This window comes from Spermophilus citellus, assembly GCF_964194105.1.
Source record: "Spermophilus citellus genome assembly, chromosome: 15".
NCBI lineage: Eukaryota > Metazoa > Chordata > Mammalia > Rodentia > Sciuridae > Spermophilus > Spermophilus citellus.
In genome coordinates, this window is record NC_138195.1 from 72822193 (window position 1) to 72844378 (window position 22186).

The 22186-nt window shown below is 52.0% G+C and overlaps 1 protein-coding gene across 3 annotated transcripts in view; it reads right to left on the minus strand.

Moving 5' to 3' along the window:
- The window catches only part of SH3PXD2A (SH3 and PX domains 2A), a 228236-nt gene that overhangs the window by 9894 nt on the left and 196156 nt on the right, over window positions 1-22186 (minus strand). For all 3 annotated transcript variants that reach the window (XM_081267955.1, XM_081267954.1, XM_081267956.1), the window contains 6 exons: window positions 20126-20239; window positions 16231-16314; window positions 11138-11255; window positions 7450-7787; window positions 6455-6504; window positions 1784-1903 (listed from right to left, as the gene is read on the minus strand). In XM_081267955.1, coding sequence (XP_081124081.1) covers window positions 1784-1903; window positions 6455-6504; window positions 7450-7787; window positions 11138-11255; window positions 16231-16314; window positions 20126-20239 — 824 coding nt within the window. The remainder of the gene's footprint in view (window positions 1-1783; window positions 1904-6454; window positions 6505-7449; window positions 7788-11137; window positions 11256-16230; window positions 16315-20125; window positions 20240-22186) is intronic.

Below are 22186 nucleotides of genomic sequence, written 5' to 3' on the forward strand. Positions count from 1 at the left end.
CCCCCAATATTCCTAGGTCCTCCCTGGGAGGCCCTTGAAAGGGTGTCTCAGGGAAGTCATAGATGGATTGAAATGGGACATACAGGCCTAAGCCAGAGCCTCTTGGCAAAACATCTCCCAGTGTCCCCTGACTACTGTCATTTCACTGTAGAATCCTACTGAAATTCCACGACCTGAGATTTCTTTGGGTTGAATGCCTTCCTGTAGAAAGGGTGAGGGGCTTTTATTCAATCATTTCCATGTTATTATAAACTAGTTCAAGGAGCTTCCTCCTTGACTTCTAAGATGGGCTAATGACCAGAATGAGCTGCTGGTTGTGCTGGGGTTCATTTGAACTGGGGAATGTAAAGGGAAGATAAGTTGGGATTGTGGGACACTTGCGGAGGGAAAGGTCCCAAGGAAGACTTCTGGGGCTGGGGAGCATGAAAACACTGGCACCATGGAGTGGGGGGAAGGAAAGAAGAGAGGAAGAGTGGAGAACGACAAATTGAGCTCTTTGGAGACCATGCCTCTGCAGCCCCACCAAACCTACATTCTAAGTTTGTAGGCTTTTCTGGAAACCCTAGAACTAGAGAGAATGATTTCTCTTGAAAATAGTTCCAAGTTCCAGACACGTGGTTGAAAACATTCATGCTGGGGTGTCGGCTCTGCAGCCAGCAGAGGAAGCCCAGTGAATCTGATAGCTTCACACATGTCTCTCGGATTTAACTGCATGGCCATACAAAGCTACTCCAGAGAAATGAACCAGTCACAATCTTCTCTGTCCCCTGGAACACCATGCTCAGCAATAAAACATGAAGTACAGTCGTTTTCCCTTAGCCAAGGTTTTGTGTTCCAAGGATGCCATTACCTGTGGTCCATTAACTGGAAAATTCCAGAAATATACAATTCATAAGTTTTAAGTAACTTTTATTATGGTATATTGTTGTAATTGTCGTATTTTATTAGTTGGTATTGTTGATCTCTTACTCTGCCTAATTTATATGTTCAGCTTTATCACGACTGTGACTATACAGGAAAAAACGGTATATGTTGGGTTTGATACTGTCCATGGTTGCAGCCATCCACTGGAGTCTTGTAAGGTTTCCCAGGTGTGTGTGTGGTGTGTGTGTGTGTATAGAATTGTTTAATGCTAGGAGGCCAGCTGTGGTGGTGGGGGGTACACATCAGGGTCTCGTATCCCTTTTAGAGACAATTACTCAAAACCTGGGGGGAAAGAAGTGACTGCATCAAAGGCCAGAGGTCCTGTGGTGCAGATGTGGCCACACTGGGGCTTCAGTATGTTGTTACTGCACCGGCCTGGACCACAGTCTCCCAACAACAGCACTTCGCGATGTGGGTTCTGTGGGGTGCAGGCCCCTGCGGTGCTCCTGGGAGGGAAAGGCTGTGGGGACAAACAGCAGGCCCAGCAATACCACTATGATAGACTGGGTGCCACCCTATCCTAGGCTCTGAGAAGCCCTGCCATCATAAAAACAAAATGAGTTGGATCTTATTTCATCCCTGTCCTTGGAGCTTGTGTGCTCATAGCAGCCTTTTGTTTTGAGGCATCCATTCTCAGCTCCCACCCACGCTCTGGCACCATGAGTGCGCACAGGTGGAGGCACACATCTAGTCCCTACTGTGGCCCTGACCAGCTTTAGGCAAGTGCTCTTCACTGTGGGGCATGTTTCTGTACCATCCCTTCTTGTCCCAGGAACCTTGCTAGCAAGACATAAAATGGGAAATGCAGGCCTTGTCCACAATGAGTGAAACCCTCGTCGGCGTCTGGGCCAAGGCTCACCTCTGCCTTCTGTCCACCACGGAAGCTGATCCCATCAGAGATGCAGGATTGGAACTCAGCAATGGTGTAGTACTCCACCTCGACAGAAGGGGGCTCTGGTGGCTTCGGCAGCTGGAACCCCTGAAGTGGAAAGAGAACACTGAGCAAAATCCAGCTAACCAGGGAGGCGACAAGGCCAAGGACCGGTGCCCGTTCCAGCTGGGGGATGTGCGTGTGGCTGTTTGGACCAGCTGGACAGCAGCTGGCCCCGCAGGCATCTGTCCTCGCTTGCAGGGCCGATCCCCAAGAGGCTGCGCTCCTGAGGAGATTCCAGCGGTACCTAGGGTTCACTTGAGACTGGTCTGAGCTGGCAGATGCTTACTCTTAATATTAGAGTTTCTATGCTTCCATCTCTGGAGGGCCAGTTTTCAGATGCCTCAACAGTTGGATCCCAAAATGAAAACGATAAAGCGGAGAAATTCTCTGACAAAATGCATGCACTGCCCCCGGAGAGGAGCGACTCCCTCCTGAGTTGAAAGGTGAGGGGCTGCAGGTGGGGGGGCCTGGCAGCCGGGCGGGGCCTGGGAGCTCACCATCTCTAGGAGGCTGAGGTGGGAGTGCAAGGGGCAGTGGAGTTGGGGAGAAGTCTTCAGCTGCTCATTCTGACAGTGCCAAAAGGTTAGGGAAGCCCCGATTAGAACTCAGGACACTGTCTCCAAGGCAGATAGAACACACTGAGGTCCCAAGTGCCTTTTAGACCCCTGTACAGCAACATCTAAACTCCACAGTCAAGGACACTTTTTGTTTTTTTTTTGCCCCAGCTCATGGTTCCAGGCTAACGTGGGCCTCATTTGTTCATGCTACTACCATTTGCTAGTGGCTCCCAGGTGCCAGAAGCTGATCTGAGATGCCGGGCATCCAACATTAACCCCAATGGACAACATGCCCTTGTGGATTCTAGCTTCAGTTAGCCTCCACTGATTAGAATGGGCTTTGGGTGTGTGTGACCTACTTCATACAGAAGGGGTTAAAGCAAACCAACTGGGAGCGGGGAGGAGGGAAGAGATGAGGAGGGGGAAGCAGCTGTGCTGTGGCAGGAGGCAACTGTTTTCAGTCTCAGGGTAGATCCCCACCACCGCCTCCCTCACTCCCTGCCCCTTTTTCTGTGATTGGAAGACCTAGAAGACTGCTGGGCTCCAGTCCCAGTATTTTACCAGCTGTGTGTGAGGCCCTTGATGTCAACTCTCTGAGCCTCAGTTTCCTCATCTACAAAATGGAACTAATAACAGGGTCATTAAGAGACTTACTGAGATATGTAGATAACTTCTAGTCCAGCAAGGGACATAGGAAGAGCTCAAAGACCAAAGGTCAACACCCCTGAAACCCTCATGTCCTAATCCCAATCCTGTCAATCAAAACAGATCTGTTTAAAGCAATCATGAAATTCATATGGAAAAACAAAAGACCCAGAATAGCAAAAACAATGCTAAGCAGGAAGTGTGAATCAGGTGGTATAGCAATACCAGACTTCAAACTATACTACAGAGCAATAGTAACAAAAACAGCATGGTACTGGTACCAAAACAGGCGGGTGGACCAATGGTACAGAATAGAGGACACAGAAACCAATCCACAAAACTACAACTATCTTATCTTTGATAAAGGGGCTAAAAGCATGCAATGGAGGAAGGATAGCATCTTCAACAAATGGTGCTGGGAAAACTGGAAATCCATATGCATCAAAATGAAACTGAATCCCTTTCTCTCGCCATGCACAAAAGTTAACTCAAAATGGATCAAGGAGCTTGATATCAAATCAGAGACACAGCGTCTGATAGAAGAAAAAGTTGGCTACCATCTACATACTGTGGGGTCAGGCCCCAAATTCCTCAATAGGACACCCATAGCACAAGAGTTAATAACTAGAATCAACAAATGGGACTTACTCAAACTATAAAGTTTTTTCTCAGCAAAAGAAACAATAAGAGAGGTAAATAGGGAGCCTACGTCCTGGGAACAAATCTTTACTCCTCACACTTCAGATAGAGCCCTAATATCCAGAGTATACAAAGAACTCAAAAAATTAGACAATAAGATAACAAATAACCCAATCAACAGATGGGCCAAGGACCTGAACAGACACTTCTCAGAGGAGGACATACTATCAATCAACAAGCACATGAAAAAATGCTCAGCATCGCTAGCAGTCAGAGAAATGCAAATCAAAACCACCCTAAGATACCATCTCACTCCAGTAAGATTGGCAGCCATTAGGAAGTCAAACAATAACAAGTGCTGGCGAGGACGCGGGGAAAAGGGTACACTTGCTCATTGTTGGTGGGACTGCAAATTGGTGCAGCCAATTTGGAAAGCAGTATGGAGATTTCTTGGAAAGCTGGGAATGGAACCACCATTTGACCCAGCTATTCCCCTTCTCGGTCTATTCCCTAAAGACCTAAAAAGAGCATGCTACAGGGACACTGCTACATCGATGTTCATGGCAGCACAATTCACAATAGCAAGACTGTGGAACCAACCTAGATGCCCTTCAATAGATGAATGGATAAAAAAAATGTGGCATCTATACACAATGGAGTATTACTCTGCATTAAAAAATGACAAAATCATAGAATTTGGAGGGAAATGGATGGCATTAGAGCAGATTATGCTAAGTGAAGCCAGCCAATCCCTAAAAAACAAATGCCAAATGTCTTCTTTGATATAAGGAGAGTAACTAAGAACAGAGTAGGGACGAAGAGCATGAGAAGAAGATTAACATTAAACAGGGATGAGAGGTGGGAGGGAAAGCGAGAGGGAAGGGAAATTGCATGGAAATGGAAGGAGACCCTCATGGTTATACAAAATTACATACAAGAGGAAGTGAGGGGAAAGGGAAAGATAATACAAGGGGGAGAAATGAATTACAGTAGAGGGGGTAGAGAGAGAAGAGGGGAGGGGAGGGGAGGGAGGGGGGATAGTAGAGGATAGGAAAGGCAGCAGAATACAACAGACACTAGTATGGCAATATGTAAATCAATGGAAGTGTAACTGATGTGATTCTGCAATGTGTATACGGGGTAAAAATGGGAGTTCATAACCCACTTGAATCAAAATATGAAATATGATATGTCAAGAACTATGTAATGTTTTGAACAACCAACAATAAAAAAAAAAACAAAAAAAAAACAGATCTGTTAGCCGAGTGCGGTGGAGCAAGCCTGTAATCCCAGCAGCTCAGGAGGCTAAAGCAGGAGGATTGTGAGTTCAAAGCCAGGCTCAGCAAAAGTGAGGCATTAAGCAACTCCTTGAGACCCTGTCTCTAAATAAAATACAAAATAGGGCTGGGGATGTGGCTCAGTGGCTGAGTGCTTCTGAATTCAGTACCAAAATCAAAACCAAAACCAAACCAAAAAACAAAACAAAACAAACAAAACAGAGCTGTCTTGGAGCACAGTGAATGAGGGTGGGAGGGAGCTGGTTTTCAGGGACTGGGTGTGAATCAGTCAACCCTCCTTGCACAGTGCCTGGCTCTGTGATCCTGTGCTTCCTGGCCAGGTGAGATTCAGAACCTACCTGGACGGTGGCCCTGTCTCAGCAACCTGGAATTTGGTGTGTGGAAGGAATTAGCCCATTTTCACACAAATTAAGTCTGCCTGAAAATAATTAGCTTGTGTTAAAAGAGATGGGAGGGAAGCAGAATCCATTGTTCAGTTGTAAACCCATGGGGAAAAGAAAGCCAATAGCTAGGGCAAGGAAGGAACAAAATCTTCCAAGCCCTATATGTACAGAGGTCTCCTCTTCCATGGACTGATGCTATCCCCTCTCTAAGGGCAGATGTCACTGATCACAGTGATTTGCTGCTAAGCCCAGGTGTGACCTTAGCATCTTTTCCCGTACACCAGAAGATTCTACCCCATAGTCAAGTTGATATGGGAAATAGAAATTGCCTGCCAGCCTTATGCATCGCTTCTTATCCTTAGGATAGCCCTAAGAGATAGCTAGGGCTGTACCTATCTTATAAGGAAATTGAGGCCTGAGGAGGATAAGTGATTTGCCTAGGGTCTCTGCATCAACATGTTGGAAGTAGAACGCACAGCCAAGCCTGGCAGATTGAAGCTCCAATCTGTCCACAGCCCTGATGACAGTTCTTTGTTCCAGGACTCTCAGCTTGGCACCACCATTTGGGTCCCCCAAGACCTAGACCGACTGCACATCTACCTGCTTGAGATGCTGGTCACCAGGAAACCCTACCCGTAAGAGCCCGGAACCTAGCAGTGGGGACACTCTATAAACTTTGGTGTGAGCCTGTCCTTGCAACTCCGCACTCACAGATCTGCCCTCTGCCCTCCCAGGCTCTGACATCCACCACATCCACCAGGCATTCCTGAGCAAAGCAAAGCTGAAAGTCTTCCAGGCAACATGGACAGCAGCCCCATTTCCAGCTCCTGGCAATGCCCTGGTTGGACATTGCTGCTGGCCAGTCTAAATGTTTATGTCTGCCAGTGCAGTGGCTGGGATGGATTTATTTAGCCATGGAGCGCAGTGCATTTCCGATTATAAACAGTCCAGTCAGGCCCCGAGAAAGGCCGGTATCTATAGGCTTCCCTCCGTGCCTCCAGCCCCCCAAAGCTGGAAGCCCCAGAAGAGCCCCAGAAAAGGAACAAAAAGGGAGTAGAAATTCAGCACGCATACCAAGCTGGATTCTCGGCGTGGTGGAGGTCTTGTCCTTAGGTTTGGGGAGCCTAGAAGAAGAGACATGGCTTTAGTAATTCCATTCAGGCAATGGGCAACAGCATGTCTATTTTTTGCTCACTCTAAATCCTTAGAGGTTAGCACAGAGCTAGGCAAGAGGGGACACCTAATGACAACTTCCCAGCTGATATCTAAAAGGTTTCATGCACAAGGGCCAACAGAACCAAAGTCAAGAGCTCAACTGAAAAAACAGCTTTCCTCCAGCAGCTGGGATTATAGGTGTGCACCACCATGCCCAGCTAAAGGAGATCCTTGGCATAAACTCTGTTGAAACCACTTTGTGGAGAGTGCTGAAGTCTCAGCTCATTCTTTCAGGTTTCTAGAAACTGGTGGAAGAGCTGTAATCCTGGAGACTCAGGAGACTGGGGTAGGAGGATTGCAAGTTGCAATCCAGCAAGGTCCTGTCTCAAAATAAATAATAAAAAGGGCTAGGGATGTAGCTCAGTGGTTGCACACCCCTGGTTCCAACCCAGTACTTCCTGGTTAAGTCCCAGGAAGATGTCCTACCATCTCTCACTCCAAACAGAAGCCCTGCAGGTGCTTGACAAAGCAGGGAACTGAGGGCTTTATTTTCAAATCATCTATACATCAACCACTAGGTTCCTGACGTCTTTATTATAGTGTGAAGAAACCACTTCTTTCTCTTGGACTACATTCCTCTGAAGAGTGGCTGTTCCTGGTCTCTAGGGTTGGGGCAATGCTAACAGCCTGCACTCATGTGACTCACTTTCAGAGAGACGGCTGGGAGAGGCACAGCCACACACTCCCCTGCCTTCTCCACTGGTGATGAGAATGACCTGAGCTGACAGCCTAAGGGCCCAGGATCCCTCAGTCTGTAGCTTAGGTCCCACTCTCTCTTCTGGCCTTCCTTGTACTCTCTGCCCCCACTATAAAGAGCTCTGTGGCCAGGACCTGAAGGTCAGTGATGTGCTTACTGATCTGGGCCCTCTGAGGGGCAATCCTGGCTACAGCTGGAGAGCCCTGGGCCAGTTTGGAGACGGTCCTCTCAGGGACACCGAGGGCACTACCATTGGAAGCATTGCACAGGATGGGCAAGCTTATCTCCTTTTTGGCAATGGGGGCCTCAGAGCCTTCGCCTTCAGTTGGTGGAGTCTCCTTGTCCCCAGACGTCTTCTTGTTTAACAGGTTGCTGATCTCCATGATGTTCCCAATGATCTCCACGGGGCCTGCCAGATTCTTTTTCCGGGTTGGCAGGTCATCCTTGGCCTTCTTTAGGTAGGATGCTGGTGCCCAGCCCTCTTTGCCCAGGTATCTGTGGAGAGGAGTGGGCCACACCATCATTACATCTCTTTCAGGCTCAGGCCCTAGTATCCACCTGGCCTTGCCCAGCTGAGACTTTTCTACCATGCGTTGCTAGAGACTTGGTAATCCCACTGCTCCAAGAGAACCAGAGCTGAGACTTGCTGGGAAAGATGCTCAGAGAACAGCTTCTTTCCTCTAACTCCCTTTGCTTTACCTGGTCCCTCTTGGCATGGGCTCTCATTCCCTGCAAAGTGTCAGGTAAAATAAACATGGGACCTTGAGATTAGAGTTCTCCAGTGGTGGGTGCCCAAAGGTGGACTTCACAATAGCTATTCACAATTGAGAATGTTATTCCACAATCATTTGAGGGTAACCCTAGAGATAAGAAATGGAAGATAAGGGATGAGAAAGTGGTGTATGGAGTTAAATGCCCCACAGGAAAGAAAAGGATTATTAAAGAGGAAAGAGGTATCACAGGGTGAGAGTTCTGGTCTATGGGACCTTGGAAAAGTCTGTTTTCTGGAGCTCAATTTTACTTTTCTGCAAGATGTAGGAACAGAGTAGCTGTTAAAGTGTATCTATAAGGATAGACATACTGAAGAGGTGTGTAAAGAAGACTGACTGACTGGGGAGGGTGTGGGTACTACGCAGGGATAGCACATGGGTGAAGTTCACAGAGTAAGTCCGTGAACAGGCTAACGGCAACATTTCAAATCAGTAGGATGGATTATTCAATAAGTGATTTGAGGACAATGCATTATTCAATTAGGAAAAATAAGTAAGAAAGAATCTGGCCATACAGGGGGCAAAAATAAAAAATATTTACATAATTTGGAGGTTTGAGAAAGACTTTCTAAATGGGGCTCCAAAAGTAGAAACCATAAATGACAAGAATAAAGCACATGACTGGTAAAATTAAAACCATTGGTATGGCAAAACAAAAACACAGCCAAACAAACCCAAAAGCTCATAAACAAAAGCAAAAGACAAATGACAGGGCTGACTTCATTCTGGTGATTTGATGACTTCTTAAAAACAAGCTTTTCCCCTTTTCCCCGTGGTGTTGAGTCTTCACCCAAATCCACTGGGGACTCGCTTCCTGGACTGGCAATTGCTGGCCAGTGCCCCCAAGCCTGAGTTGCAATGTCCCTGTCTGCTCCCTGGGACACATCTGGCTCTTTGGAATAGTTCTTCCAGGCCAGATGTCTAACAGCCCTCCTCTCACCCTCTTTTCTTAGGAACTCATTAGGTGGGAGAAGGAACATGGAGATTTGCTGGAGAACACAGGAAGGAGGAGGCTCCTTCCGTCCATAACAGTAATGTGCACAGGTTGTCCCAAGCTCATCTGTCTGGGCTTGGAAAGCAGACATCAATGAATGAAAGATGGAAGTTGGGGCTGTGATGGCTCTCAGGTGTAACGGTGACTTTCAAAGGTGGAGAGAAGCAACTAGTGAAAGTGCCTAAGCTTCCTATTAGCCAAAGGCCAAGGCAAAGAAAAGCAAAGCAAGGCCTGCTTACAGCCCCAAGTGCCCCCATTTCAGAGTTTGTATGTTATTTAGATAAATCCAGGTTCCAGGCAGGGAAATGCAAGGGCACCAGGAGTGGCTGTGTCTGAGCCCCTTTCTCTCACAGCCATTTCCCAGCTCTGAGCAGGGCAGGCAGCAGAGGGGTGTGTGTGTGTGTGTGTGTGTGTGTGTGTGTGTGTGTAGGTGGGGGAGGAGAAAAAAAGACAGGAAATGAGGATCAACACAGAGCCTGGAATGTTGGGAAATGGCATACTTAAGGGGGTGTCTGGCAGCTTTCTTAAGGTGGAACTGTTATGGCACGGTGTTCTCAGCTGGAACTCCCACTGGCTAATGGGGACAAGGACTAGGCCATGGGAACAAGAGTTGATTAGAAGTAGCTCAGAGTAACTTTGCTGGTCATTTTAGAAAACCAAAAAATGAAGCAAAACAAAGCAAAATAGAAAGCAACCTTGTAGGTCACTTCCAGGCAAGTGAATGAGACCACCAGCCTGCCAAGACATCTGCTGGCCTTTCCACTTCAGGCTCCTGGCTGCTAAGTCTTTGGCTTGGCTTTAGTTTCTGCTCCTAAACATAAAAGCCAGGGGCAATGACCATGGGCAACACACACCCAGGTACTGTTCATCCCACCTAGCAGGACAAAAAGGGACATTTCATTACTCCTGACTGATATACAACAGGGCAAGGACCATGAGGGGAGAGAACCTCCTACCAAGTCACACTAAGGTTTGGATTCTGTGTAGCCAGTGGCCTTCATCCAGTCCTTCAGCTCAGCATAGACTAACTTTTAACACCACCATGTCCTGCCATGTTCTGAGCAACTGTCCTGTGAGTGCTCACATTGCCCTGGTCACAGGGGTGCCATAGCACAACCCTAGCCTCTCTGGGAGAGACCACTCAGTACACATCCTGCCGGTGCAGGGTCTGGGGTTGCTGGGTGCGCTGGGTTGAAGTGGCAATTCCCAGAGCCCACAGATAGGGGGCAGTCTCCCCCAGCCAGGTGGCAGCAGAGGAAAAGCTGGGTCAAGTCCCCATGGCTGAACTTCTCCAAAGGAATCAACAGTGTCTCCTGAGAGCAAGTGCCTTGGAGGGCAGAGGGGGCTAAAGGGCACGTCTTGGTCTGGTAATGCTGAGTGAAGCCACAGGGTTCTGTTTACTTCCAGTGGGTCAGGAGACTGCCTTCCCCCCCACTCCCTGACCTATACCCCAAATGGATTTCTCAACTGAGAAGTGGGATTAGGTTCTGGGAGAGGGAGGGGGCAGGGGAAGGAGGAACCTCTGATAGCCCAAACTGGGCTTGGGCTCAGACCTTTCTTCCACTCTAGTCTCATGACAGTCCTGCAAAGTGGAACAGCCCTCACAGGCCAGGGACATGGACGTCACAGGCTCACATCTGGAGCCCTGGGTGGTGAGCCATGGCAGCAGAGGCTGTCTGATGGGAATTCAGTAGGGCCTGGGGACACCAGTGCTCCAAACTGCTCTAACTGTGGATCAGACCAGGCAGCCAAGGCTGGACGCAGAAAACCAAATTCAGATGTACTGAACGCTTGGCAGATGAGCGGGAAAGAACTGCACCATGGCCTGTGGGCCCTGCACTGTGCTGGCTGTGCTCAGCCTTGCTTTCCTGCCCCCGGAGACACTCTGCAAGACCAGCGCTCCCTGGTTGAGCTTTCCAGATGTGCACAGTTGGTACGGGGCTGCTGTCAGTATGTACCCACCAGCGGATGGCCATAGCTACTTTGCACCCAGTTCTGTGGGCCCAGGACAGATGGGCCAGAGGCATCTGGGAGGGGCCAGATGGGCCAGAGGCATCTTGTGGCTCTGTCAAGGGTCCTACCTGATATACCACCAGCCCTCCAAATTCTTCCGGATCACCTCCACGGTGACACCCTTCTCAAAGCCAATCTCGTCCTTGCTTTGGCTGACATAAGGTTGAACGGTGACATACTTCTCTTCTGTGAGTGGGCAGTGGGAGTAAGAGAGCAAGATTATTTGAGGTTGAGGTGCAGGCCCTGCTTCTTGTCCCCTCCTGCCCAGGCTTGGCCTTGCTTAGCTGCTTGCCAAGGTGCTCTGGGTCAGCTCTGGCTTCTCCAGGGAAGGGAGGGACCAGGCCTCAGGAGTAGCAGTGGAAAGGTCACGGGGGCGGGGGTTACTGCCGCACCCAGTGTGTGCCAAAGCCAGCCATGTCCCAGGTTGTTCAGCAAAGCCAGCTCTCCCAGCCTAATAATGGCAAGCAGGATGCTGAGCCTGGAGTTAAGAGGGCCCCAGAAGCTCCCTGGGCTAAAGGCAGAGTTAGAAGGAAAGTGCTTGTCAGAAAGTCTCGAGACCAATGCTGGATGTCCCCTGGTGCCTTCAGGACCCTCAGGATACCCCTTCCACAAATGTGCCAGTTTCCATCTGTGTCCCAAATGCCCTCTCCTGGCCCTGCTCCCACCTCAGTCCCTTAAATCCTTCCTCATTCTAAGCCTCAGACAGCTCCAGGGGCACCTCCTTGGTGAAGCCTTCACTAAGCACCTGGCCCTCGACTGACAGCAGGTCATGTAATGTCCCCAGGAGAGTTCCATGGAATGCAAGTCCTATGGGAGTGGCTGTGTTTTGTTAAGATAAAGGTCTTGTGGCAGGTGTGGAGCTGCCAGGTGCCCCACAGCCAGTGCCCCACATTCTCCACAGTTCCTGGGTTTGTGTGGCCGTCCGCAAGATCACTGCTCATTCATGTCTACGCTACTCTCATGGATGTGACTTCAGGGTCTTGCTCAAGGTTTTCCCAAGGCAACAGAAAGGCACCTTGGGGAACCTCAGGAAGAGCTTGAGGGGACAGGTGTGGGGAGACTGGGATGCCAGGCATCCCCTTGGCCCCCTTCAGTCTCCCTCCTACGGAGGCCCCATGCTCCCCCTACAGCCTTTGTTCAGGTTTCCAGGGAGGTGTTTGCTCTAGGTCTGCTGGGTCCACTCCTCCTGTCCCTGGCAAGACCAGGTAGACTCACAGTTGGCTAGGGAGGACACCCTGGCTCCTAGGTGAGATTCTGCCTAGAGGACAGACAGCTCAAGGCTCACACTTCCCACCCAGCCTCACTGGGAGAACAAGGGACAGCAGAGGAGAAAAAACTGATGATCTGGCAATGCCCTTGGAAAGTCCTCGGGGGCCTGGGTGCTCCAGAGGTGGAACTGTGCTGGTGCAGCAGGAGCAGGGGGCTGTGGGCCGCTCCCTGAGGAGGAAGGCCAGGCTGGGCGGGGCAGTGGCTTGAGTGGGCAGCCTGCAGAGAGCTTGAAATAGCAGGAGCTGGCCTCTAAGAGCCTGCCCCTCCTGGCTCCCAGCTGTGACAACCACCCCCTGGACTCCTTGGCTGGACCCTCAGGCAGCCTGCCTGGGCCTCTAGCGGCTGTGGGGGAGGGGGACAGCTGCCACCCCAGCTCCCTGCTGCAGGAGGGCCATCTGTTCATTCTCCCCTGGATTATCAGGGTTCCTGTCTGCAGCCCTGTGCTGGGCCAAGATAGTGACTCCCTTTGGGGTGGAGGCGGCTGTCCTGCCAGGCTGAAGGATGGAACCGATGGGCCACTGGCCTAATCTGAAAGCCTGCCAAAAAGCAAAGGGTGGGTGACAACCCACGGGAGGCTGTGCCACTCCTCAGCATGCTCTCCACAACTGTAGGTCTTCTTCAGCCCCGACTCAGGGAGGGCCCTGCTCCAGGGGGCTTCAGATTCCACCCCAGACCCTCCCCCCACGAACTGCTGCCAAGCCCGCCTGAGAACCTGCCCAGACAGACTCTGACTCGGGCCTTGGAGCAGCTCCCCACTCTCTGGGCCAACCTTCGCTCTCCTGTCTGCTTCTGGTCCTGCTCCATTTTCCAGTGGGGCACGGTAAACCCTGGCCCAGGCAGCGGCCTGAGGGGCAGCACCAGGCCGGGGAATCCAGGGTCTGAGGTCTGAGGGAGGTGAGGCCTGCGCTTCATATTTTGTCTTTGTTCGGCAGGGCTATTTTTAAAAGCCTGCGGTTTGAGCAGGAAGCCATCATTAAAGTTTTCCTAGGCAAGGTAACTTTTTGCAGAGAAAAATGATAGTTCTTGCGGGGAAGATCAGAGAAGCCTTGCCCTGCCCCACCACCAAGTACAGGGCCTTGACCATGTAGTGTGGGCTTGTCTTCTGGAGCAGCCAGGCCCTGCTGCTGCAACCTCTTAGGGTGCCTGTGGCAGACAAGCATCCGCAGGCCATGGAAGCTCCTGTCTTCTCTGACCTCCTGGGATAGGAAGGGGGACAGAACCAGATATCAGTTCTGCCAGCAAAACTGAGTGGGTCCTGCAAAAGGCCCTGTTCTTAGGGGTTCTGGGCTGTGACATGTCCCCCCGGAGTTTATGTGCTCCTTGTAAGACCACTGGCTACCAGTGAGGCTCACCCTGCCCTGGTCGCTGGGCAGGACACTGAGGGAGAATTCAGGTTCCTTGTCCCTGGAGGGGCCAGGCAGTCAGACCAACTCTTCCCACTTGTCTCCATGGGGAATGGCTTTCTGTCCTGGTTGGCTCAGACGGAAGAGGCATGGACTGCCTCCATGTGGACATGTGTCACGCGGTCCTCCCAACTCACAGGTGACTGAGGGACAAGTGGAGACAGATACTCTTATGGACCTGGCCACAAACCCCACCCTGGGGATGTCCAGACAACAGAATACACAGATGGATAGAATCGGCCTCAGTGGGTCCTGAGTGGTTCGGCAGGCCAGGAAGAGCTGGTCCCTAGGAAGCAGCTGAGGGGTGGGAGACTGTGAGCTCAGGGACCTCTCAGGGCTCTGGGAAGTGCCAGAACCTGGGCACTGGGATTGTGCCATGTAGGGACGGGGGCACTCCTGTCCTGGTAAGGGCTGGCCAGGCGGCTGGCAGGGTGAATGGGCAGGGGGAGGTGGACAGACTGTTCTGGTTTGGGAGGCAGGGGCTGGAAGTCCTGCAGTTTCCAAACCACAGAGGCCTCCTCTTTCCAAACACTTTCCCCTCTGTCAGCAGTCTCTCCAGCTCTCCTCCCGGCCCCCACAACTCCCTCACCCCTCTGTGAGAGAGAGGCCTTTGATTCCAACGGCCTGGCTGGCTGTGGGGACGGGGAGTGGAGCGGGGCCCCGGGGAAGCACTGCTTTCTCTTGTCTAGTTCTTCGATGTCCCCCTCTCCACCCTGCTCCCACCCACTCTGCTGTTTGCAGTGCTGTCCCCAGCAAGCTCTCTGCAGGCCTCTCTTGGCTGCCTGCTTTAACAGAGCAAGGCTGAAATTATGCTGGCTAGGTCTCTTGGCCTCTTATGGGGGGTTGGGTATTTGCTATGTATGGGTGATACGGAAGTATTCATTTGGTTGTGTAATTGTGTCCACGTGCATCATCCTGTGAATAGCTGTGACTACAATGCCTGTGTACCCTTGGTATGGGGGTTATGTGTATGTGGACTTGTGGGTGCTGCTGAATGTGATGATGTGATCGACTGTTAGTTGTGTGTACAAAGCCTTGATGACTAAATAATGTACTTGTGGCATGGTCTATGTGTGGCTGCATAATTGGAATTATATTTGTGCCCTGTGATGGACTGTTGATGGGGAGCTGTGACGGGAAGGAAGGGTTAGATGTGACAAGGTACTGCAGCCATACTGTGGCCATGGGAGCCGTGCAGGGTGTGTACTGCACCAGCTGCGTGTCTGTGGAGTCAGTCATGTTCGGGGCTTAGTGTGTAGAGTGTGGGGCAGGCCAAACCTTCGTCCCTATGATTCCAGGTCCCCATTCCACTCTCTTTTGCCACCATGGCTGGGGTTGCTTCCCTGCACTGCTGTTCCTCCCTCCAGGTTGAAGGTGGCCTTTGCTTTACATTTGGCCTGGTGCTGTTTTTACAACTCAGCCCTCTGTCCTACATCTGCCCCCAGGCTCCAGCCCATGTTCCTCCCTGGGGACAAGCTGGGTTCCTCATGACCAGTGTTCTGAGCCTGATGCTGAGCCAACCACAGGCTGTGGCCACCCAAGAGTCCAGACTTCCTGCTGCCTCAGGCTTGGGGCAGACACTCAAACATGCTCCCACTGTCTTCTGGAAATAAGCTTTGAGGGTGGGAGTATGAGCTGCGGCATCCCTGTGTTCCCAAAAGGCCAGTGCTCATTATATGCCCCTCTCAGGGGTAACAAGCTGCTCTCAGCTGTGTCCTCACCCCGAGGAGCACACTCTCTGCTCTCCGTGGGGCAGGAGAAACTGGCCCTCCACCAGTCGGGGGCTCTGCAGATGGTTAGGGGGTGTCCAAAGGCGTGTACCTTCTTCCCTCACCTCCCCAGCTCCTGGTGTTGGGAAAACTCCGACAGAGCAAATGTCTCCCTTCCTCATCAGCCCACGGCCAGGTGAGGAGCCTCCCTGGAATCCTCTTGCTTTAGCCCCTCCTAAAACCCCAGTCTGCTGCTGTTGGTGGGGTCTAACCCCGTACTCCACTGGTCGGGGCTGTGCCCTGGTTCCAGGCTGTGCCTGCCTTCCGCACCTTTCTAGTGGAGCTGGACGAAGGGGGAGGCTTGTGGGCTGGCCCTTCTTTGCACTCAGTTTCCAAGCAGCCACAAGGACGGCTTAGCCAATGGAGCCTTTCTCAGCAGGAGACAATGAAGGATGGAGAAGTGGGGTGCCTTATAGGGACTGAGATCCCCCTGGTCCCTCAAGACTTGTTCCTTTCTTGGGGACCTATAACCGTGTCTGAAGTCCCACGACCCCCATTCCCAGGACACCAGCAAACCAGCACCACCCTTAGTGCTGCCCCAATTCCCAAGCATGGCCCCTTCCCCACTCCCAGTTGCAGCAAGTGAGAGGAAAGTTTGTCCTGTACATATGGTAAGTCAGGAGGCCACAGGAAGAGGGCAGAGGGCAGAGGGTGGGAAGGAGCAGGCGTTAGTGAGAGACAGCAGCAGTGGGGGGAAGAGAGGCGTGTGCCCGCAGTCACCTCGGCTGTGCTGCCTGTTGACCATCCCGCCCAGGGTCCACCGGCGATCCAGGCGCCGCAGATGGGCCTTGCGTCTCTTGGACACTGGTGTGGGAGATGGAGATGGAGCATGCGGCCAACACGAACCAATGGAGAGAATGGAGATGAGGATGAGATGGGATGGGGGAGGGGAGGAGGAAGGGACAGAGGGCGGGAGGTCCAAGCACGCTTCCAGGTCATCATTACCTAGTCTGAGCCCAGGGTCAAACCTAGCTGGATGAGGGTAGATCTGACAGATGATATTGTTGGCATGTGGGGAAAAAATGCAACCAAACCCAAACCTCTCAGCTTATGCCCCAGAGCCATGGAGAGAACTACAGATTTTAGGATCCTGGCCAGGCATGGTGGTGCATGTCTGGAATCCCAGTGACTGGGAAGGCTGAGACAGGAGGACCTCAGCAACTTTAGCAAACCATGTCTTAAAATAAAAAAAAAAAAAATTTTAAAAAGCAGAAGAGCTGGGATGTAATTCAGTGGTAAAGTGCCCGTGGGTCCAAACTCAGTACCAAAAAGAGTCCCTTACACCAGTCCTTGAGAGGCAGCCCCTCAGCTGCAGCGATGGATCGCTGTTTCCTGGGAAGGCTGATTCAGAGGGCTTGTGTCCAAAAGCACCTGGGTTGACATCAAGAAGTATGATTGTGAGCTTGCCATCATGGGCCCCGCAGCATGTTGAGAGGGATGAGTGTGCCTAGGAGAGACTGGGGTCCCTTCCTGGCAGGCTTCGCACTTTCCGGCTTATGTCGTTGCTTTCGCACTTGTCCCATTAGATGGTGTCTATTGAGGATGACAACTTTGCCTTTTTTTTTTTTTTTTTTTTTTTTTGGTACTAGGGATTGAACCCAGGGGCATTCAACCACTGAGCTACAGCCCCAGCTCTTTTTATTTTTTTACTTTGAGACAGGGTCCCATCAAGTTGCTTAGGGCCTTGCCAAGCTGATGAAGCTGGTTTGAACTCGTATCCTCCTGCCTCAGCCTTCAGAGCTGCTGGGATTACAGGAGTGCGCTAGAGCACCAGACAGGACTTTGCCTATTGTCTCTGCATTCCCAGAGCCTCACACAGCACCTCTGGCCTAGGAAAAGTTTGCTGAATGAAATGCACAGGGACAAATGCCGCAGCCCTGGCTCTGCTCCTTCATGTCATCCATTTGGGTCTTTGACAACAGAGACTGAGTTTCCCCAGTTTCTCACTGCTTGAGATCCCTCTGCCAGGGCTGCTCTCTTCGCAGACTGTGCACCGGTCCTCTAGTTATTAAGGCTGGGTTTTGAGCCCCCATGCACCCCTGTGCTCAGGTCCAAGTTCTAGATGCCCCTACCTTCCTATGGTACTCCCAAGGGGATTGGACACTGAACCAGGACTCCTGGGTGCTAGCTGGCCCTACCTCCTGCACTGCAGAAGGAGGCTGTCAGGTTGCCTGGGGCCAGGGGAGGGAGGGAGGCCAGTGGTTAGAATGAAAGAAAAACTGCCCAAACCCCTGCAAGGCCTTCTGGGATGCATTTGCTCTCCCTGGGAGGAATCTGACCTGCCTTGTATAAGTAGAGGTCTGGGGAAAAGGCGAGGAGGTGTGGATTCCAATTCAGACTCCACCACCTGTGACACTCTGTGAGGCCTTCCATCCCTCTCTAAGCCTCTGTTTCCTCACCTGTCATAGGGTGACACCTCCTGGTCTGGCAGGGGCCAAGCAAGGTCTTAAGGAGCACTGGGGACATTAATCAGGTCCTGTGTAAGGTTTTTCAGATGGGGTGGCGTGAGGGAGTGGGGCCTCTCTGGGTGGCAGAGGGGCTTAGCTGATGTCTGGACTTGGGGCCACTTTTATGGTAGCTGACATTTACTCCCGGCAAGCCAGGCCCAGTCTAAACCACTCACAGATCATCTCACTCAAGCCTCACAGAAGCCTTGTGTCGTCAGCACAAGCCCCATCACACAAGTGGGGAAGCAAAGGTCCAGGGGTGCTAAGTTACACGTCTACCACCCAGCTGCAGAGCTGTGGACACACCACAGTGGCTGGGCCTGGGGCTTGGAATACCCAGCCCTGAGCCCTTCTGTGGTTCCGGCAAGGTATGCCCGAGATGTGATGGTGGAATCCATAGCTGTCTATGTGTGGCCAGGTGTTGGCACACAGGTCCTACCAGAAGCAAGTAGAAAAGGGGCACTCTGGGTGCACATGTACACACACACACACCCCTGAACGCAGACTTGCACTGATTGCTGTCTGATTCTTACTCTATCAAGATCAAAATCCTCAACAAACTGCCACCGCCTATTCTATGCGAAGCACCTGTGCCTTATTCCGGCCAGGCTGGCATCATGCTCCCAGGCCCGCCAGGCTCCTTCCCACCTGGGCTTTTACTTACTCCACCATATACACCCCGACTCTGCCCTTGCTGGTGCAGCCTTCTTAACCACACACTCTCCTGGAGTTGGGCCTAGAGTAGCCTCCCTGCCAAGGAGCATATGTTTCACTGAGAGGCATGTGGCACAACAGTGAGGCCCAAGAGGGCCCAAACCTGAAGAGATGCAGAACAGCAACAGTGTCCTCCCAGGGTGGTGGCAAGGGCAACGAAAGCCTCTGATCTACCACCTGGGCCCCTGTGAGCCATTGTTATCGAGAGGCAGTGGCATGCCTCCCAGGATGCAGAACTAGGTAGGAAGTGGGGACTGCGGAGCACAAACTAGACAGACCACCTCAAGGCCAAGGCCTTCCACTGCTCCAGAGGACCAGTGGGGGAGGATGCAGGCTCAGTCCCTCGGCTCAGGGAGTAGCTCAGCCTGAAACTCGCACCCTCCCTGATGGGGCCTATTCCCTGAGACCTGTCCAAGGTGGCTATGCATTGAAAAGGCCAAGCTCTGATCAGTGTGACACAGGAAGAAGGGTGGGGCCCAACCGCCAACCGACTAACTGACATTTAGGGATGGAAGGAACAAGGGGCTGGTGCTGGGGGAGCTGCTTATTTTGGCCTGGGCAGCAGGGAGGTGGGCGCGGGAGGAGCAGGCCTAGAAGTGGCTGAGCCACGGGTGGCAGGCCTAATCCCTCTGGCTCTCAGACACATCCTTCTGGATCATTCCCACAGTTGGTTAAGGAAAGACTGGCCGTTTCCAGGCCACGGGAGGTTTGGAAGGCTCTAGGAGCAGGCAGCAGGGAACTGGGGATGGCTCAAAAGTCCTGGCCTTCGGCAGGCAACCCACTCTGGGGAATACAGAGTCCACAGTCAGGCTGCCAAGGCCAGCGATGGCCTGGGGGCAGAGGCAGGCTCCTTGAAATGCAAGAAGAAAGACCCAGAAAAACCTCAAGGAGCCAGAGCTAATCAGAGAGGCCGAGTGAGAGGCCTGAGCCTCCTCTGGGATCTGGGAAATGGTTCACGGACCTGCCTGAGCCTGTGCCATGGGCCAGGCTGGTGGCCACCCAGGCAGGACACACACATACACACCCAGTCTCTTGTGGTCATCCTTGTTGCAGGAAGCCCAGCGTGGGACTGGGACCATAGGCCAAGTCTTTGTGGGGTCCTTGAGAGGTGTCCAGGGCTTATATAGACAGGGAGTTTTCTGGGGGTTTCTAGCTCTAAGACTATTCTTCCCAGTCTCTGTCCCAAAGTTGCCAAAGCCTGGGGTCCACACACCAAGGGAATTTCCCCTGTGTTCTCTGCCCCATGTGGGGCCAGCCAGAACAGGCCTGGGGAGGTGCACTTGTGGGCTGGTTTCTATACAGTGGAAGGGGCTTGGGTGTGGCCCCACTTACTTCAGTGGTTCAGGTGGTTTTAGGGAGAAGAGCCTCCCGTCTCCGGTAGGGGCTGACCCCAGAGGCAGCTGGCCATGTGTGCCAACCTCTATGCTCCCTCCCAAGAACCTGCAAGCCCTTACCTTCCCCGGTCTTGGAGGTGTTGATGTCTGAGTCATCCCGGGTCCCATTCTGGGCCTCTAGGTAGGTGGCAGGGACCCAGCCCTGCTCCTCGGAGGTGCTAACAAACCACCATCCTGTAGAGGGGACAAGAAAGAACAGGCCATGAGAACCTTCTCAGGGTGGTGGAGGTGGGTTGGGGGCAGGGATGCAGAGGGAAGGAGTGGCCAGAGGGCAGGGCACAGGGCCAGATGGCCTGGGCACCAGGCAAAGGCCTTTCCCTTGGCCAGCCTTGAGGGGCCTGGGTTTCACCTAAGGAAGAAAAGACCTACACACTCCCTGAGATGACCAAACAAACTGCCATCCATTCCTATACATTTGATGAAGAAAAAAAAAATCCAAAGACCAAATAGAAATAATGATGTCCTACATGAGAAATGTACCTTGCAGGAAAGGCCAAGTGAGCTCTGTCCCTGCACAGAAGACTCAGGGTCTTTCAACCCACTATGACCATGAGAAGGGTGGAGGTTGGTGCCTCCTCTGCTTTCAGAGGCAGAGAGGCAGACCGCCTCACACCTTTCTAGCACAGGTCAGCAGTACTGTCACCTCAGTGCCACTCCCAGCTGCTCTTGGATGGTGTGGCCATTTCAATCACAGTAAATGAGTGATATAGCCTCAGGTGACCCCTGACAACTGCAGCCACACATGAAGGCTGGGCGGGTTATTTCTGGCATCCTGGTCCTAAGGAGCCAACAGCTCAGAGAACTAAACCAGCCCTCTCTACAGAGGATGAAACTGAGACCCCAGAAGGGCCTCTGAGCCAAATAGACCTGGGCCTCAATGGGCTTTGCAGAGCTGCAAGCAGAGTACAGAACTCTCCAGAAAGGGCGGGCAGCAGAGGGCATTTGAGCCTAGGCCTATTTGGTTCAGAGGCCTCAGCTGGGTCAAATACTATGACCCAGGGCCCCTGTTGGCCACCTAGCATGAGCCACAGAGAGTCTATCTCTGCCTGGGATGAAAGACAGGGAGCAGTAGGGTACCTACCTAAAAAACCTAGGTCCTGCCCTCTGCTCCCTGGGCCCATCTTCCACCTCAGGCCTGGCCAACCCCAGTGACCAAGGCCTTCCCTTGACATAATCCATATAAGCCTGAGAAAAGCAGCCTGGCCCACCAAGTCACAAACGTTCAGTCAGGAAGAACTGGGGACACACTCCTGCTGCTGGAAGAACTGAAACCATAGGAATAACTTCCTTTCCTTCTTGCTCTGGCTCCAAACTCCCATCTCCCAAGATGGTTCATTTGGACTGCCCATGCCCAAGCCACCTCTTGCTATGCTCACTTTGCAAACAGGTACGTAGGTGATGAGGAACTGTGGCAGAGAGACTGTGAGCCTTGACTGGTCCCTGAGCATGTGGGCCCTAAACCCTATTCTGTGCCACTGCTGCAGGACCAGGGGGGGCATTTCATTTAAACACTGCCCCACAGGCCCTGAGACTTCCTGCACCAGGCCTATCAACAGGATCCAGAAGAGGATGTGATCTGCAGGCTGATGGTTTTCTGGTTCAAGGAAAAAAGGAGGCTTTTTTTTTTTTTTTTTTTTTTTTTTAACTGTATTGGAGATTTACCACTGAGATGCTTTACCACTGAGCAATATTCCCAGCCCTCATTTTTTTATTCTGAAACAGGGTCTTTGTAAGTTGTTCAGGCTGGCCTTAAACCTGCAATCCTCCTGCCCCAGCCTCCAGTCACTGGGATTACAGATGTGTGCTATTGTGCCTGGTGAGGCTTAACTTCTTAGAGGGAACAGCTGAAGTCATTGAGCAACTTGTGGGGACAGGCAGGTACTGGCATCTACTCTTGGGGCCAGGGCAGCAGCCACAAGGCAGTTCAGAGTCTAGTGGAACACTCCACTAACATCCACTGGCATTTCCCAACTTTGGGTCTGAGGATGGTTATAAGGGTACCAGACACTTGCACTCACTCAACTTCTGGTGAAGTGACTGGTTCCAGGAAGCTGATACTCCTGGGAGCTGATAGCTCAGATTGTGTGTTAAGCACCCTCAGAACCTGCTAAAGGGAGATGA